Source organism: Oxyura jamaicensis, chromosome 11 (assembly GCF_011077185.1).
Source record: "Oxyura jamaicensis isolate SHBP4307 breed ruddy duck chromosome 11, BPBGC_Ojam_1.0, whole genome shotgun sequence".
Taxonomy (NCBI): domain Eukaryota; kingdom Metazoa; phylum Chordata; class Aves; order Anseriformes; family Anatidae; genus Oxyura; species Oxyura jamaicensis.
This window is the reverse complement of record NC_048903.1, coordinates 1,072,374-1,091,487: the sequence shown is the minus strand read 5'-3', so window position 1 is coordinate 1,091,487 and position 19,114 is coordinate 1,072,374. Positions and strand designations below refer to the sequence as shown.

The 19,114-nt window shown below is 53.0% G+C and overlaps 1 protein-coding gene across 1 annotated transcript in view; it reads left to right on the top strand.

Moving 5' to 3' along the window:
- Window positions 1-19,114, top strand: part of ATP6V0D1 (ATPase H+ transporting V0 subunit d1) — a 34,297-nt gene that overhangs the window by 8,088 nt on the left and 7,095 nt on the right. Inside the window, exons 2-4 of the mRNA XM_035336686.1 lie at window positions 2,116-2,287; window positions 14,989-15,167; window positions 18,280-18,359. Coding sequence (XP_035192577.1) covers window positions 2,116-2,287; window positions 14,989-15,167; window positions 18,280-18,359 — 431 coding nt within the window. The remainder of the gene's footprint in view (window positions 1-2,115; window positions 2,288-14,988; window positions 15,168-18,279; window positions 18,360-19,114) is intronic.

Here is a 19,114-nt window from a genome sequence, read left to right as displayed (position 1 = left end):
AAGCTGTCTTGTTTTGGAAAGACGGATGTCAGCGCTGCCTCAGTTTGCCTTGTAGCCCTCGGCCTTGGCTTCTAGCCCAGACTTTCTAGGGTATATTTTGGGGGGACTGACAACTCAGCTGGTCTCAATTCCAGTATATTGTCACTCTCTTGGCTGTCAGAAGCCAGGTAGGTGCCAAACTGCTTGGTGGGAGCTTCCTGGGAGCTGGGTTTTGCGGGGTTCGCCAAGGGGTTGCCATCGGGTAGGAGGCCACCATCAGCAGTAACGAACCTGTGCGGGCCGAACTGATGCGAGGGGCTTTCTGGGTTTTGGCACGGTCCGGTCTTGGGATGCTTGACTCTGTAACAAAGGTCACGTTGGGGAAAAGAAGCCTCCATCGTCTCCGTTATCCAGCTCGTGTTTTCCCATCTCAGAAGTGCGAGCAGAAGTTCATGGTGCTCTGGTGGAGCGGAGCACAGCTGTTGGGCTGCGGCACAGCCTGGGGAGCAGAGAGCTAGGTTAAGTTTCTGCTTTGCTTCAGCCTTGATGCAAGTTGTTGAGCAAGTAGCTCTCTTTGCTGCATCCAGGATTCCTTATTAAAAGTAAGTGGAGTATAAAACTGTCCTGGAAACTGCTGAGAAACATGACAGAAACTGAGTGCTATTAAGTGTCTGGCCTTTTTTCACCCCCTCTCTAACCACCATCTGTTTCCTGTGAGACTTAGCAGTGGTAACGTCTTCATAACGAAACAGTGCTGGGTCAAAAATGTCTTTGCTGGACCCCGTTGGAAATACCCAGAAGAATTTATGTCAGCCTGAAAGCTGTTTGACCCTTCTGCCCCTCTGGATGAGGCCAGTGTCACGCTGTACAGTACAAGCTCAGCTTGGAGCTCAGCACTGAGAATGCTGTCCAGCTCGTGGCTGTAGCCGAATGTGATGTTGGAAGATCAGTCTCCTCGAGCGAGGCCTGACCCGTGTCATGCATGCGTTTCTCTCACCTCTCTGTCCACGTGCAGGTTGCCATCCTCATCCTGTGGTGCTGAGGACGCGCACGGTTCAGCAGGAGGGGAAGGCAACCTCAGTGCTCCTGCTTCAGGGAAAGCAGGGAGAAGTTCCTTGATTATTTTTTTCTGTTTGTTTTCTCTGGACAGTGCGTTCACATCTGGTTTGGCAAAACTCTTCCAGCTCTTCTCCTTTCCCCCCATAAAGGCCTGGAGTCCCTGGGAGGACGCTTGCCTAACTGGTCCTCAGAGGTGTAGCCGAAGGGAGGTGACCAGCAGCGCAGCTAGAAGTGCTTTGAGGAGTGGCACTATGTGACGTTCCTCAGCTCTGGATTCAGTTCTCCCGTACGGACACTGTTTGGCTCACACAGGAATCTTATCTTGACAGAGCTCGGCGTGCTGTGGTTGCTCGTCGTCCAGCACTGCGGCTCGGTTGGGCACCTGACCTGCAGCAAGGGTACCAGAGGAAACTGCTCGAAGCTGGAGGGGAGGAAGGCTTCTGAGCACGTCCATCCTGAGCGAGATGGGTTTGGATGGGCTTCAGCAGCCCCGCTCTGCCTCTGAATGCCTGACTTCAGCAGAGCAGTTGGTTGGACTCACTTGATGATGTCCTAGCTGCTTTACAATTCCAAGGTTGTTGCTTGCGTCTCTTTGGCTTTGAAAGTGTTTCGGATGCCTCCCAGCCATTGCTGAGGACACCCGTTGGTTGGAGGCAGCTGGGCTCTTGGTCCTGGTGGCTTCGCAGAAGCCTGTGACCAGAGCACTTTTGGCTAGAGGAAATAAAACTTAAGTTCTCTAGACATTAAGGCCAGTGGTAAATACTTTTTCCTAGAAAATCAGTAGCCTTCCGTCTTACCAAGCACAGCTGGCAGAGAGATGTGCTCAGTTACGCAGTCACCATTTCCCTTTTAAGATGGGGCAAGGCTGCTGCAGCCAGACTGATCTTTCTCCTGTGATTAGATGGTCCGCGATAAAGCTGAGCGCAAACCTAACTGTATGACTTGTAACGTGCCGGTTCTGTCTAGGTGACCTCTCAGAGAAGGGAATGCCTAGAGCTGACCCTCGGCTTCCTCGGGTATGCTCGGAACCCTTCCCAACACAAACCCTGTAGCGTGGACCTGTGCTTTCTTTTCCAGACTTGAAGCTGCACCTGCAGAGCACCGACTATGGGAACTTCCTGGCGAACGAGGCGTCCCCGCTCACCGTCTCTGTCATAGACGACAAGCTGAAGGAGAAGATGGTGGTGGAGTTCCGGCACATGAGGAACCACGCGTACGAGCCCCTGGCGAGTTTTCTGGACTTCATCACGTGAGTACCAGCTGTTCGTAACAGCCCGTGAAACCTTGTTCTGCCAGACGTGGGGACTCTCGGGCCAACTTTCCGCGCTGAGCCCTGTACCTACCGTGTTTTCTGCAGCTTCTTGAATGAAACTGTTCTGCAAGTCTCAAACGAGCTGGCACAGCTTCACTGTGGTGCTAAAGGCTTTTGCTCCCAGGGTGCGCGTGCTTTGCTTGCACTGCCTTTGCTGCAGAACTGCCTTTAGTCTGTGTTGGAGCTGAGGCGTTTACCTTGTCCCTAATGTAGATTTTCCAGGGCTTTGAGTGTGATCCTGTTGCAGAACGCCAGCATGCACGTGACAGCGCTAGTTCTGACTGTTCATCAGGGCTGCTGTGATCCTGCCACCCCATCCCAGTGGCTGTGAGCCTGCGTCTGACCCCATTGTAAACTGGCTCAGGGAGCTGAGCTGGCCAAAAATTGAACAACTTTCTGCTTTTGAGGTTGATCTTTGACTAATTAGTTTCCTCAGCTAGCTTGGTGGGATCCAACAAACACCACAATTAGGGAAAAGGAGGGCCTAGAGTGTGCAGCAGGAGAGGACAGGGCTGGGGCAGCCTCAACATGCCCCTGTCAGTGTGTGAACACACCGGGCTCCTGTGTGTGCACTTCCACAGCTGGTTCAGCTGATGTAGAAGGCTCGAAATAGCACAGCGTTCTTGCTGGTCCTTCCTGTTGTAATCATTCTGTGTCCAAACAGTCCCACTATCTCATTTGTCTAACCCAGTGCCTCATATCTGTAATTTTCTGGGTCACTGTGCTAAAGCCGCCGGACTTTTTGAAGCCTTTCCTATTTCCTAAGAGGTAGCTTTTTCTTACATGCCTGTCACTAAAGCTCATGGAATTTCCTTATCTGGCTCCAGATACGGAGCATGACATCAGCAAGACATGGCAAAGCCCTCAGCAGTGGTTGGAGCAGTTTCTAGGTCGTCATCGTAGTTGTATGGAGCAATCTCTTCTATCTTCTGAAGCTTCAGCTAATAGTTTCAAACGCCGTTCGGCCGAACTTGAATTTGTTGTAAAAACACCAGCAGGGTTAGAGCCTGGCCGTGCTGGGTAGGCTGTCCTCCACCGATGCTGCCCTTCAGTTTTAGGGAAAAGGAAAAGCAATGTTTAGTCTCTGTGGAAGTATCCTCGTAATCGCTGTTAGTCTCTCTTTTTGGCTCCTCTTGTATTGTTTTAAAGACAACAGCCCAGACAGGACACGTGAGTATTTTGCAGACTTAGGAACTTTGTTCTCTCTTGGTTCCACTTTGAAAACTGATGTTGGAAAAAGATGAACTGTAAGGTGTCAGACCGTGCCTGCCTGGTAACGCACTGCGTGCCTCCGGAGGGCTGCAGGTGGCTGTGGAAGTCCCGTTCCCTGTTACATCAGCCCTGTTGACTCTTATCCTTGTTTACATTGAGCTGGAGTTGTGCAGAAGACCTGAAATTCCTCATGTAATGTGACAGGCTGGATCTTACCGGCTGTTTGAATGATTTCACTTTAAAGCTGGTGTTTGCTCTCAGCTCGATTTAACTCTGATCTTGTTCAGCCTCTGCCTCTGATGTTGGAGAGCTGCGCAGAACAAAACAGCTCCGTGCAGATATCTGTGTATCTCGCCTACTGCGTAATCTCTGCTTGAATGGATTGCTCCCATTTGGCACAGGACGTTTCTTCCTCAAATTGTCTCTGCTCTCGTCTCTTTTTACCGAAGATTTGTTATAATGCCGCTGTCTTCATAGTCTGGAGGAAGGCAGAAGATGAAGCAGAATAGAAAGTCTTCCTGCAGGAAGAGTCTCCACCCTCTTGCGGAGCGTTTTGTGTGAGGAGTCTGAGTGTTGAGTGGCATTTCATCGTCGTTCTGGTGCGCTGCTGGTGGAGCGGTCTCCTCGGGGTCTGCCCTCATCACACCAGTGGCGTATTGCTGAAACAGAGAATGTGTTCGCAACTTCAGCTGGACCAAGGTGGGAGTTGCTGTCAGCCTATAAGAAGCTCTGATAGCGCTACAGACAAGTTAAAACAGAAGAATGAGGACAGGGGGGTTGGATAGGGTACTGGTGTTGCCCTTCTCTTCATAATCCTAATACATTTAGTGAATGGGATGGTGTAAAAGGGGGTAGGCTAGTGGTGACTTCTTGGGGTGCCTTTCAGGCTGTGTTCTGTTCCCTGAAACTGCCCCGTGGGTCCTAGTAGATCTTGGTTTGGGGCAGGGGGCGGTAGTTTCAGAGTATTGTACCACACAAAGCTTCCCATGCGCATCCCAGATAGCTGGAGTGGAATTGCAGGAGCTGTATGTCAGGCTTAGTGTGGAAGGATCTGTCAGGTGGCATGTCCAGTACAGCTCCAAAACTCGCTGCTGTAGGGTGCTTCTTACGTACTTACGTCTTTGGCCTTTGTGAAAACATTGGAGGACTGAAGTCTGGGATGCTTTCGAGTTGATCCACGCAAGTCTGGGATGCTTTTGAGTTGATCCACGTGCTCTCCAGTTACCTGTTTTTGGAGGGTGCTCAGACCTTAACCCCGGTCACATTGCTGAGGAGATCATAGGATCACAGAATGGCTTGGGTTGGAAGGCACCTTAAAGATCACCGAACTCCAACCCCCTGCCGCAGGCAGGGATGCCACCCACTAGATCAGGTTGGCCAAGGCCCCATCCAGCCTGGCCTTGAGCACCTGCAGGGATGGGGCATCCACAGCTTCTCTGGGCAGACTGTTCCTGTGCCTCACCACTCTTACAGCAAAGTAAGCAAAGTAAGTAAAATTCCTTCTAATGTCTAGTCTAAATCTCCTCTCTTTTAGTTTAAGCCCATTCCACCTTGTTGTATCATTATCTACCCGAGTAAAGAGTCCTTCTCCACCGTTGTTAGAAGTTCCCTTTAAGTACTGAGCGGTCTCACTGAGGTCTCCCCTGAGCCTCGTCATCTCCAGGCTGAACATCCCCAGCCCCCTCAGCTTTTCTTCCTAGGGGAGGTGAGATCTGGGGAGCTGATTGTAGGATCAGCTGCAGTCCTTCCCACCTTTGCCTGCTCCAGAGCTGACCAAAGCCATACCGTTCATCCCTGCATGCGACCATGCAACGTGGTTTCTCTTGCCTCCTTGAGCCAGGCGATGGGGACAGGGGAAGCAGGATCTGCGATACCCAGTGCTGCTGTGACCGCCTGGCACACCTCTGGCTCTGAGCTGGGATGCCGTGGGGGCTCCGGAGCTGCCGGCCGACTCGTGTTCCTCTCCTTGCCCAGCTCCCGGAGGAGGCAGCGCTGCCCGCAGCCTGCCAGGAGATGGCACTCCAGCCCCGCGGCTGCCCAGGTGCCTGCGGCGCGTGGGTAAGGGTGGGCACCCACCGAGGTGGGCAGGAGCCAGCTCCCCCGCAGAGCCTGGGCGAGAGGAGGGTGTTTCAAAGCACGCGGGCTGAGCTGCGCCAAGAACTCGGCTACGCAGCAGCCCCAAAGCAAGGCCTTTGCTCCCAAAGCCACTCGGTGTCACTGATTTCTGCCCGGTGGTGCTCCTTTCCCCAGTGACTTCCCTGGCCCCGAGCCTCCCCATGGCAGCGCTGCGCTGTCGGTACCGAAATATTGAGGAAGTTGGCTGACTTCCCTCTTGTTTTTTCAGGTTCTAGCTGCAGTTGGCTTCCTGTGCCACTGCGTATCGCTGCAAGGAGGAACTCAACTTATTGAGAGCTCGACTTATTGAGCCTTCCACGGCCCCTATAAGACACCTGCTAGCTCTGTGCCTCGCTGTGCAGCTCCTCGCAGGGCGACTGCTGGTGCTTCCCTGTGTTTTTCAGTCGACCGTAGTAGGTCTGAGTGATGGGCACAAGCTGGTTGTTGGCTCCTCTGCTCCAACACAAATAATTGGCTGTTTGGCTGAGGGAATGTGGCGACGTTCTGTAGGGCAGCAACAAACAGGTATTAAGTGTACTTGAAACAGCAAAACCCACTTCCTGAATTCAGCAAGCACATATTGACTTGCGGGATGGAAGTGGGTTTTAGGTTCTTCTCAGTGATGTTCTGCCCTGCCTCTCTGTAAAGGCTTTGTTCTTTGTGTTAGCCTGACACAATGCCATGTCCTGTCTGTCTTCCCTTGCAGTGCTCCTGCCCACAGTTCGGGTAGGATCCTTTTATCTCTGCTGTGTGCCATTTCTCCTGACTCTGGTCAGCTGTAGCCTGATCAGATTGTCAGCTTTGGTATTTTTCCAGTGGAAGGGGGGGGGGAGGAAGCTTTTTTGCCCTCGCTCCAGCACAGGGTTTTCCCTGCTAGTGAAAGCCCCGCTCCTCAGCAGCATGGCTGGGGGCTTGGGCGGCCGCTCGGAGGCTTGAGCCCCTGCAGCACGCTGATGGGGCAGAGGAAGGCTCGATCTCGTGGTCAGGCTGGGGGAGCTGCTGGTGGCTGCCGAAACCAGGCTCAGAGGCCGCTGCAGGAGCAAGGCTTGAGGTGAAGTCGGGTGTGAACGTGTCACCCAACTCTGCCATCAAGCCTGTCAGCGGAGGATGGGCTAGGACATAATTTGTCTCCACCTCACCAGTCTGCTAGGCCTCAGGAACAGGGTCCTTGTTGCCCCAGTGATGTACCTGGGAACTTGGCTTCTGGTGTGTTTTTGTGGTCACAAGACCTGTTTTTGATGAGGCTGCATGTACTTTTTCCCCTTGCACATGCCTTTTCTTAGCTGACACTTCCCTCTACTACCTTCTTCGTGACCCGTTCCTGCTCTGCCTCTCCCCAGCACTGGATAGATCTAGTTTCTGCTGCATGACTTTGAGTTGAAACCTAATCTTACGGCAGTGGTTTTCTAAAGCCAAACTGTTTCAACTGCTACTTGAGCTGAAGAGCAATAATCCTCTCCTCGGGAGTAGGAAGCTGCTTGTCTTTATTCTAAACGTACTGGAGTGTGCATCCTGGCATCGCTGCATGAGGTTACAAAATATGACTACCTCCTTTTGAAGCCCTTTCTTAACAAAAAAAAACCTGCAAATGCTTTACGTTACAGGCACTGGCAGTTTACTTGGGCAAATGCAACAACCTGAAGGATCTTTTCCAATGCTGTTGTGGTGAAAACTGCACTATGCTGTTTTCAACTAGTTGTTGAGACCTTGGTGGAGGTGGGATTGGGAAGGAAAAATTACCACAGCAGCTGGGGATCCTGCAATAAAAGGTTTACGAGCCTTTTCTGGCAGAGACGGTTTTGGCAGAGCAGCACAGGTTCCTGACAAACAGCTTCCCTGTTTGCAGGGAGTGCAAAGTTGAACTGATAAGCCAAGTTCTTGGAGGGGTTATGCAACATTCAAAATAAGAGGGCACAAAACTAATGGTCTGGAAATGATCGCAGGCTTGTGTCCTCCGGATGGTAGCATCAGAACTGCATCTGCTCTCCTGCTCACCCGAGGGACAGCACCCACGCCAGTTTCCCAGAACGAGTGTCGGTGAAGCTAACTGGGTTGTGTGCCTGAGTGGTGGCTGCAGGAGTCGGCTCTGCAAACTGTGTAGCCGTGGGTGTCCGCTTTGGAAAGGGCAGCGTGTTCTCTGAAAGGTGGATTTCACTGTGTGTTGTCTTGTGCTTTATTCCCAAGCCTGTAGCACCTGGAGAACACTTCATTTCGCCAGTTCATTTAACCTGGAACACCGTAACCCTACTTCCACTGACCAGTGCTGTTTTTCACTTGGAAGGTGTTAGCATGGTGCCTGGCAAGCACACCGAGCTGCAGCAATCATCAGAAAATCCAGCAAAGCGTTACTAAAGCAAGTCCAGGAGTTGGACTCGATGATCCCTGCGGGCCCCTTCCAATTTGGATATTCTGTGATTATTGTTGGTGGTAATAAAGATGCAGCAAAATGGTAGTGATGAGCTCCAGATGTAAGCCCACGTTTCATTAACAAACATAAATCTTCCCAGCGAAGCTTTGCAGCCCTGAGAAGGGGCCCTAGCAGGCAAGCTGTAGGTGATTAGGTGAGAACACATCACCTTGCACTACACCCACATCCACGCTGATGCTGGTTCATCCAGAGGCAGCGCGTAGATTTAACTGCCTTCTCTGGCTTGGCTTAGAGCTGACTCCTGCTTTTTCTGCAGCCTGCAGGAAGGGTTCTTGCCCTTGCCTCCTGTTCCTTCTCACAGTTCTCCCCAGGCTGAGCAGCTTGTCTCTTGGAGGCGTTAAAATGAGGCAGGAGGAGTATGGTGTGAGGCTACCTGGGCTCCTCCGGTGGATTTATGCATGGTTGCAGCTTTTCCAGAAGGCGCCTTCAGCTGGATGAACGTTCACTGAGCACTACTGCTCCCGTGTAATGTGCTTCACTCCTTCGTGGAAACTCTTCTCAAGGTCTTCTGGTGTCGGACCTCAGCAGCTTTCATTTTCCTTCTACTTTCCCATAGATTTGCCTCACTCAGTGCTCTAGACAAGGCAGTTTCAGCCCCAAGAGAGCCTGGAGGCCGAGAGATGGTGCTTCTGAAGGCTGGCGAGCCTTGGGCCCCTCTTCAGTTAGAAGCCCAGCAGATGCTCACGTAGAACTTCGTGTGAACGTTGCTAAGCCGTGCGATGTGAGGAAGGTGGCAAGTTTGGCTTTTGAACTGATTTATGTGCAGGCAGCATGATGAGATGTTTCTGGTCCATATTTAAAATGTAATTGGTGCTCAGGTCTGCCTCGGCGCAGCGCGGAGTGCCAGGGCTCAGCCCTGTGTACCAGCCTAGCGTTTCTCAAGCTGCGAGGCCAAGCTTTAAGGCAGCGGATTTGAGCAACCAGAGACTCTTGCACGAGGCTGCGAGGTGTCCAGAACAACAGTGCCGTTTCAAGGGGTTTGTATGCATCTAGAACACATCGTCATATTCATAAAACTTCAAAATTAAAGTACTTCTTTGGTTATTTTTTTTTTCTAATTAGCCTTTGTGGCTAATGCTGAATGAGTGCTTACAAGTTGCCGGATGATACCGCTGGAAAACCGAGGTCAGTGTCCCAAGAGATCTAGACTCACTAAAAGATGGTAAAAGTCATGTGGAGATGCAGCTAAATATAGATTAATGCTGAGAACGTTCCTGGATACTTGGATATGAAAGGCTGCCCCAGCCTCTGTAGTACCGTGGAGTTACGGCTCTCCGCTGTGAAATGGTCTCGTTGATCTAAGTTTAGTAGAGCACCCACTTATTGGCTGAGTGCCCTTGGTTTGTGGTGGCAACCATAAAATTCTCAGCTTTCTCTTCAGCAGGTTCACAAAACTACCGCTTACGTGTGGTTTTTGTTGGTGTGATGCTAGGAAAGAGAGTGTAGAAAGAGAGAAAGAGGTCAGCACACCTCGCCGGAGATGATCACGCTACGCCTACGTTCCATGGACTGCCTGAACTTTGGCTGCAGACAGCGGGTAAAACGTCCTGGGCAGAGGCTGCTGGTCTGCCTTGGTCTCGTCTGAGCTGAAAATTTGACTCAAGGATTTAATTCAGTCCATTGCTGTCTGTTACTCGAAGAAGCTTTGGGATCTTCATGAGGTCCCTTCCCTTTCCCCTTGAGGGCAGCTGTACGGTTGTGTACTGATGGCAGAGCCATGCTCCAGCTGCAGACCTCTCAGGTCTTGGCACTGTTCTCAGGGTCGGCTACTGCTCCCTTGTGCTTTGAAGCCTGTGCCTTGCTTTCCCCAACAGCTGCTTGCATTCGGAACCCAAGAGAGATGGAAGAAATGGCTCCGTGTACCAGCACCTTTGCTTGGGTCTTGAACCCCGTGGGGTATAGAGGTGATCCTGGGTGCTTGCGCACAAGCCCAGGGAAGCAGTGCTGCAGCTGATCCCCAAATAGTTCCTGCGGCTACTTTTCCCCAACCCTGAACTGAATGAGCCGCAAGAGGGAAGCAGTAAATGTAAGAGCGCCTGCAGTCAGTACAACTTCATAGTAATTTAAAGCTGCCTCTCGAATTCACACAATTTAGAGCACTGCTCTGATCCCGCTGGAGTTTTCCCTTTTATCCCAAGATAAACACATGTTTCTACAGTGATCTGAGTAACTGCCCAGGGCAGTCTCCCAGAGCCTTTTCCCTTGCATCGGTCAGCACTGAAGTCTGATGCTGGTTTTGGAAAGCACTGAAGTTGCCTGAGCACTGCCTTAACCCATCCCGCGCGCTTTGGGATGCGGTCGTGTACCAAGCTGCACAGTCAGGCCGCTCGCTGCTGCGCCGGCTGTGCTTACGCAGCGCCGGCTGGTTGGCCACGAGCGCTCAGAATAGCTTGGCATGACTCAGGTCGCTCCGACTTGTGAGCCTGGATCGGAGCCCTCGGGGGGGGGGGAAGGCGAGCTTTTTCCTGCACAGGGGGAGAAGGGGGGCTCGGGGTGGATATCCCCAGCCTCTCCCTTCGAGCCGTGGCTCTGGCAGCAGGGCACGCGAGGCCCCCGAGCCCCTCTCCCTTTCCAGGGGCTCTGCTCCCACATCAGCCCCCGGATTGCTGCGTTTGGCCGCTGCCCCCGGGGCTGTCCTCCTGACCCTGCGCAGAGCAGCTGTTACCCGGCAGTCTGGCAGGGCTTTCGGAGGATCCCTGAGAAACGCAGGTCATGCAATGTTCTGTCATTAGTCATGCTTTGTGGCCACTTGCGGTATTGTTTACGGTTTCTTTAGTATCCTGGAGCAGAAAGCAATAAAAAGCCAACCTATCTGCTGCAGGACAATGACTCTTTATGATTAGATTAGGAAGCGGGGGAGGGAGAAGCCGTTACTGTCTTGGGGTCGCTGCCTCGCAGGGCTCTGCCCCGGTGCCTGCGGGCTGCGTTGTAAACGCCCCACGTGATGAGCGTTGGTGCATTTTATGTGTTCCCCCGGTGAAAAGCCTTTCTGGATATTCAGCAGTCTTTCCTGCGTGTCCTGTTTGTCCGTGGCTGTACTTAATAAATGCAGCTGGAGGTAGACATCCCTCACCAAACCACCTGTGTGCAGCTATTGCGTGGGTGCTCTCCTCTCCGCTGGACAGGCACCCACGGGTCATCCACGGATCATCCGCGGGTCATCCGGGGATGCCTGTCCCAGAAGTTCCTGGCCCGCTTCTGCTCTGTTTTCCTGGGGTGGTCTCTGCTGTGGCTGTCTGTGAGTGCACCTCCCGAAGCAGGAGTGAGGACGATCTCTCCTACGTGCTGCTGGAAGGAAGGCTTTCGCGCCGCCTCCCCCATGCACTTTTTGGCTTGCCTGGGCATTGTCCAAATTTGCTGTGCTGAGCATTGCCCAGCTGTACGGTGCGGAGCTGGGGGCTGCCAGAGGAGCGCAGGTACTGCTCCGGTCACGTCAGGCCTCAGGAAGCCGTCAGCCAGCGTCTCTCCTGCTGTGAGTGACATTTCTGTGCTCGATAACTCCTTCCTGTCCCCGCGTAAGAAAGTCTGCTCTAGCGTGCACCAGTATTGATGCTTCTAGGAATCGGCTAAAACCGTCCTTCTGTGAATGCGAATTTCTGGAATACGCCACACCTCAATCGAGCGAGCGAAGCGGGGCAGGATGTCAGCGTACACGTGAAGTGCTGCCTGATCTGTGGGCCCTTCAGGCCCTGTGTGGGCAGGGAGCAGCTCAGAGCCGGAGCGTAAGGCACACGCAGGCTGCGGCCGGCTTCGTGGTGCTGCGAGCGGCAGGCTGCTCCTGTTCCTGATGGGTGCCCTGGAGCCCGGTCCCCTTACCGGCTGCATGGACAGTGAGGGATAAAATGCTTTTGGAGCTCAGATACGCAGCAGGCTCGTGTCTTGCTAAGGAGCCCGGGCATGCATTAACCGTGAAGCGTTTGAAGCTGATAAGAACCCGATAGGCGACGAGGAAGACAATGAGAAGGGCCGCTCTATTCAAAAAGCAGTTGGAGGAGAGCTGCTGCCACCAATAAACCTAATCCCTGGGGCTTGGGTGGAAATGCTGAAGTAGCCAGGACCTCTCCTCTGGTTTTAGTATAGCTGTGCTACTGGGAGCAGATGCGTTCTCGTTGGGACCTGGCACAGGAAAGCCAAGTGTTGCCCCGTGCACAGATGAGGAGAGGCTTTTCCAGCTGCCCTGGCACCGGGAGATGTGCCTCGTAGCCACGGCTGACTAAGCCGTAACGATTTTTACTGGGTTGAAGCAGGGGCTGAGTATCAGCCTGGGCTTGCCTGAAGGAAATGGGATTCATCCTTAGCGAGCGATCAGGAAGGGTTACTGGGGTGTGCTGGTGTCTGCCTGGCCTTGGCAGGCCCCACAAGACCTTTGTCCTGCTGCAGCTCTCGTTACTGCACAGGCTTGCAACACTGTCACAGAGGAGATTTAAAAGTGAAATTTCCTGCTGTTTTGCACAGGGTCACTCCTGCAAGGACGAATCTTCTTCTCGCTGTCAACATCGATCCAGTTCACCAGGGCTAAGGTGCTCTGAAGTCCTACAGCTAGAAAGAGCTCCAGGCATTTTGTCTCGGTTCCTCTCCAACTCTGGCCAGGCTCCTTGCAAGTCACAAAGAGCTTGTGGAGAGCAAGATCCCTTCCTGAGCTTAGGAAAGAGCTGTGCTAGCCTACCATGAAATGATTTATTTCCTAGCCTCTTCCTCCAACGTGGAAGCTGAAGAAATGGTTGTGGTCCGCCCCTACGTTGTCGCCTTGCTTTGGCGAGAGCCCTGCTGCCGTGCGCTCTGTGCAGAAAGCCCTGCGTGGCACTGAGCAGGCCTGCGTGTGCCGGAGGGCAGATGGCAGAGCTGGTGAATGACCCTTACGCTCTGCCTTTGCTCTGGCACACCTCGGAGCTGCAGATGTCTGTATTTACCCGGAGCAGCCGCTCGCCACGAGGGACTTGCCCTGGGCTCTTACAAACAGGCCCCTCTTGCTGCCGGGGAGATTGGGCTGCACAAACAGAAGGGAGGATAATGACCCTGCAGGTTTCAGGCAGCGGGAGGTTTCCCGGTGTGCTGCTGGCCGTGCCGTCCCTGCGAGGCTGCCCGGGGCGCAGAAGGGCGCTCTGCAGAAGTAATGGGGCCGGCGGGGCGCTGCCCAGCCCTGCAGCATCTGTTTGAGGAACTAAGGTGTGGATTTGCTCATGGATGTGCCGCTTGAGGATATTTGAACCTGTCTAATAAAAACGACGGAAATCTGCCTCTAACTGGCTCTGCTCACCTGCTTTTCCTGGGGTTCAAAGGGAAGCAGCCGCACGGTTAGCTTGGACACACGCAGAGCAGCATCCCCGTGCCTGTGCCACCAGTGTGTGCTCAGCGCCTCGCTGTCCTGCCCTGCCCTGCCCGCTGCCCTTCAAGCTTCAGCTCCTGCTTCCTTGCTTCAGTACCCGGGTACACGCGGGGAGCCTGAACCGAGCAGGGCTTGCTGCTCCTGCTCCAGCCTTGCACATTCCCATCTGCCACACGGATCGAGGCCCAATCCTGTCTGTTTTGGAGCAGCTCCTGCCGGGGTTACCTTCTGGGCTTTTTCACCATCTTCCTGCTAACGTTGTAGAGTTAGAGCTCTAGCAGTCAGAGCAAGGGGACACGAAGTCCCAATATATCCTCTTTCAGCATCTGTGCCCCTTCCTCTGACCTCAGAAGCTCTTCTCACTCGATGTTTCTCAGGTTCCCAGCTCTCAGCGTGGTTTACTTAAGGCTCAGCTTGTGGTGAAGGTGCCTAGAGCACCTCTCCTGCTCTTGCTTTTCCTCGTGTTCGCATGGCACCTTTATCCCTTCGTTTAGACCCTCTGCTAGGAGGAGGCCACCAGCTCGCACGTTCCCAGTCTTTAGGCTGCCTGTGCCTCCTGCCACCAACTGCTCAAAGCACCGAGGGCCATTTCTCATCTTCAGCTTCACTCTTCTTCATCTCTCATCTTTGCTCCCCAGTTGAAACTTGCTTTGGTGCCTCCTTTGCACTCCACGCCCCTCCCAAGGCAGCCTGATCCCTAATCCTATCTCATTTAAGCAGGGAACACAGTTAGGGACTTAACAGCAGGGGCTAACGTGAGAGTGTTGGTGGTAGAGGGGTGAAAATGCCTTGTGTGGTTCCGCGAGGGGATGAATAAAGGTTGTGCCGAAGCTGCCAGCCCCATTGTTTTTAGGAGCGAGCGGGACTGCAGAGGGGTGACCTTTTCTCCGTATCTTGGCAAGGTGGAGCGGCGCTGCTGGCACCGAAGCTGAGCTCGAGGCAGGTTGTCTGCGGATTCCCCTCCGCTGCGGTGCTGAACGCTTTGGCACGGGTGACCTGCTCTCTGCGGAGCAGGCAACGCGAGGAGAGCAGTGGGAAGGCTGGAAGGACGGCTGTTCCCAGCTACGCAGCCAGGCTCCTTTAGGAGCTGTTAGGGAAAGCCTTTGTGTTGTGAGGGTGGTCAGAAACACTGCAGCAGAACCCCGGGGAGGTTGTGAGCTACACATCCTCGGAAATGACTCAAAGTTCAGCTGGACAAAGCCCTGAGCAGCCTGAGCTGGCTGTGCTTGGAGCAGGAGGGTTGGCCAAAAACCTCCACAAAACTTCCCTTCCCATCCATCTACTGTTCCTCACTGGTCAGCAGGAGATGCCAAAGGGATGCGGTTGAGCTGTAGCATGAACCTGAGCTTGGTTCTATATCTTGAACTACTCTACTCTTGACTTTATATCGAGGCAGGGAAGATAAGGAGACATTAAGGAAGCAGCTTGCTAGCTCTTTGTGGGAAGGGTGCATCTTTCTGGAGATGTTCACGGGGTCTGCAGATGTTCACGTTGGGCACCAGGTGCTGGTTTTTGCATTAGCCCATCTGTGCCAGGCTTTGTCTTGGGTTCCTGCAGGTACAGCTACATGATCGACAACGTCATTCTGCTCATCACTGGGACTCTGCACCAGCGTTCCATCTCCGAGCTGGTGCCCAAGTGCCATCCTCTGGGAAGTTTCGAGCAGATGGAAGCCGTGAACATTGCTCAGACGCCCGCGGAGCTCTACAATGCCATCCTGGTGGACACTCCCCTGGGTGAGTAGAGCTTTTCAAAGTAGCTCTCAGCTGTGCCTGGAGCAGATGTCCCTTTCCCCTTGCAGTCTAACAAGGTCCAACTAGGTCCAAATCATGCTCCAGGAAGACAAAGCAGTGGGTCCTGTGCAGCTGTGGCTGCACTGCCTGTGGTGGCTGGGTTTAATCTCGTGTTTATGCCTGCCCTATGCCAATTTCTCCATCTGGAGGGCCACTGAGCCCCGTGTGCTTCAACAAATGTCCAAAGCAGCGCGCTGGTAGTGCAGGCTGTTGGGGAATGTGGTTTGTGTGAGCCAAGCCTTGAGCTGTCACAGCAGTGCAGGTGTGGTTAGATCTCATCTGCCACACGTACCCACTTGGCAGCTCTTCTGGGAATCGTGCCCTGAAAGCAGGGAGGAAGGAGAAGGCTTGAGAGGTCTTAGAGAAAGTGATCTCTGTAATAATTGTTGTTGGACACATGGTCCATGCCCTTCCTTAGCGAAAGCCATCAGATCACAGAATGGCTTGGGCTGGAAGGGACCTTAAAGATCACCTAGCTCTAACCCCCTACCACAGAAATCCTCTGCTGTGATCTTGTTCTAGGTTCCAGCACTTCCAGCTGGATCGTTGAGCAATGTCTTGTAGGCAATTTGTCTAGATAACCATAAAGTTCTGCCCATGACCGATCTTGTTCTGACATTGATCAAATTCATTCTATATTGAGGAAAGCTCTTTATATGCCAGAACCTCCCAGAACACACAACAGCAACGACCCAAAAGCTTTTTAAGCTGTTTGTATAGCAGGACCCTGCACTGAGGCGCTGTCCCAGGGCTACAAGCCTTGACCGGGAGGCACATGATGCTGTAAAAACAAATGTTTCACGAGCAGCCAGTCAGACAGACATGTTCTTTAAAGCTAAAAGTTGTAGGAAGCGGTTGTGGAGAAAATGTGGAAGTCTCTTTGCAGTAGTAGGAGAGGTAGTCACAGGAGAATTTCTAAATTAGCATCTGTGGGCACAAGTAATGAGGTACGCCTGAGTCAGTGATTAATCATTCTTTTGGGCTTGCTAGAAAGTGCAAAACACTTAAATCATCATATCGTCTTTGATGGCAGTCATCGTTTTTGGAACTGAAAGTGCTTTTACAAATGATCTCTGTAGTAATGGGGCGAATCAGATAGTTGTCATGGAAAATCGACTTGCCAGATAGAGCCCAACAAAGGAGGGAAAACATGTCTAAAGAGATCTAGCTACCCTCGAGCGTCTGAGGAGGGAAGGAGCGTCTGCAGCAAGGCCGACGCGCTGACCTGGCGTCCCCTGTGCGTGGGATGCGAGCGTAGCTGAGCGCGGTGGGCTCGCCAGGTGGGACACCGCAGCGGGAGAACCGCTGCACGCAGCGGAGCTGAGCCCGCGGTAGGGATGGTGTGTGGGAAGAAAATCCTCCTCAAGGGTAAGCGTGAACCTTCCCACTTTGGGGATAAGATAGAACCAAGCATTTCAAAGGTATTGTTAGCTCTCCGAAGCCTTAAAGCTTCATGCTGTGCATGGAGTGAAAACACCTCGTTACACTGCCGGGGGGGTCTGGGGAACGCGGCTGGCGGGTGAGGGTCTTTGCTCTCGTGTTCGTGCACTTGTACACGAGTGAGCTCTGCCTGCTTCTGCCCTGGCTGGCCCAAGTTCTTCAGACCTTTGCCCTGGCTGTGCCCTTGAGGCTGTGTACCATCTAGTGTGGCATTTCTGCAGCAGGAGTACGTGGGGAGTAGCCGTGTTGCCTAAACAAGCAAGCATGCAGGCTCCAGTTGTTTGACTTGCACTCCTTCCAGTGACCACACGCGAAGAAACAGCAGCTCTATCTCCTACAGGACTTGAATAGCTACGTGGCTTGGTAGGAATGCCTAACCCCAAACGGCTTTCATAGGTTAGCAGGGCAAAATAAGTCTTGCTGTTAGCCTAATTTGGGATATTGGAGGGCCAAGAACTGAAATAGCTGTGTTCTCATTCCTCTGCTACTCTGAAGTAGCCACTGCTGAGCTATCTGGGCTAGCCAGTGAGTCTTGCAGTGAAAACCAGTCCTGGCACGCTCTGTTTTCATTTCTGCCAGCCGTAGCGAGCCTCTAGCTACGTGGCATTAGTCTCTGATGCTGTTGCAAAGAGTAGCAAAGAAACTTCTGCGGGGGATAGCCCCTGCTCAGGACTCTCTGGATCCCCAGCGTGGCCGCTGTCCCTGCCACAGGGCTCGTGCAGTGAGAGTGGTGGGCACCAGAGGCGTGGACCCGCAGCCTACCTGGTTCAGCAGAGCGCTGGTCAGCTCTCGGTGTGAGCAGTGTCCCTTACCCACAGCCCGAGTGCGGAAACTGGGAAAGATCCTATTTCTCTCTGCAGCAAATTCAGCAGAACTGGTTGCTGGAAGAGCTGAAGGAGTCAGACAAGTCCCATCCATGGGTCTTACTGTGCTCTTGCTGACAAGAGAGTGGCACAGCAGCCTCAAGTCATGCTAGATGTACAAGACCCAGCTTTATCTGCAGCTTGCAGTACCCTGCGCTGGATCTGAAACCCATTCATGTTCTTTATGCAGTAACAGCTTCCCAAACGCCCTCCCAGAGATACTCTGGCAAAGTGTCTGGGCCAAGCTTCCCACCAGATACGGGAAGAGGAAGAAGCTCACGAGCTTCCTCACGACTTGCAGTCTTGCAGATGCACAGGCACTGCTGCTGTGCTGCAGCTGGCAATTCGGAAGCCGTCTTGTCAATTCTGAGAGCCTACATCTGGGAACAGTTTTGGGTTTGTTTTTTTTTTAAAAAAAATGTGGGCTGCTCTGGCACTGATGGGGCTAGAGCTGAGAATTTCTGCTAGGAATGGGCTGTTAACCAGACAGGAGGACTGAAGGATCAAGAAAGTCTTCCAGAGGCGAAGAAAGACTTCCAGGTGAGTGCCCCAAAAATGATTGCAGCCTGGGGAGCCGTGGTGGAGCCTGAGGTTTTAAGTCACAGCAATTTGGTGGCACTGAAGGTGAGTGCCAGACCAGCTCAGCATAAAGCGTGTTTCTGCCTGGTATTGTTGAGGGCTCTCCTACTGCTCTGGGAAGGGCTGGGCGTGGGTCTGGTTAGGGCAGCGCTAACTCTGTGGCTCTCTTTCAGCTGCTTTCTTCCAAGACTGCATTTCCGAACAGGACCTTGATGAAATGAACATTGAAATCATTCGAAACACGCTCTATAAGGTAAATGAGACCGGGAAGGGAAAGAGATGTTAACTTCCCTAGTGATTGTGGCCACAGGTCTGTCCGGCCAGGAGCTCCAGCCGAGAGGCTGGCTTTCTTCAAACAGAGGGAAGAAGGTGTTCTCCCCTTAGAATAGATTCAAAAATAAATTTGCTTTCCCTCTGTTTTCTTCCCGGGAGTGGTGATTGAGTGAATGTGCACAAGAACCAGTTGCATCCGCTGGAGAGTAAAGATCTTGGAGGGGCGCGGCACCCGAACACCCAGCACGGCAGTCAGGGCACTGGAGCTAGGCTGAGTGATTTTTTTTTGGAGCTGTCAGTGTCAAGGGTCTGTGCAAGAGATTTTGCAAAGGTCCTGCCTTTGAATAAACTTCCTCAGGTCCCGGGCAGGCAGGGGAAGGCTGCGGCTTAACCAGGTGAGTTTAGACATGAGGTTACTGCACTCAGAGTGCTGAAAGGGCTTGATCTTAAACTTGGCTGAAGCACTTCTGTGGGCCTGGCTGTCTGCACTGAGCTCCTTCAGAAGAGTCTCCAACAATCTGCTCAAGCCTTCAGTGGCTGTGGTAGGGATTAGATGCTCTTGGTGGAGCAGCACAAAGAAAAGTACAGCTGGGGTGGAGGAGTCGGGCAGGCTGGGGAGAGCACAGGGACGTGGAGGGGCTATGGCACCTCCTGGTCCTGAGCCTGCACGGGAAGCTGTCAGCTCCTCTGCTGGCCCCGTCTGGTTTTAGCTGGCAGTATAAAAACGTGTGTTTG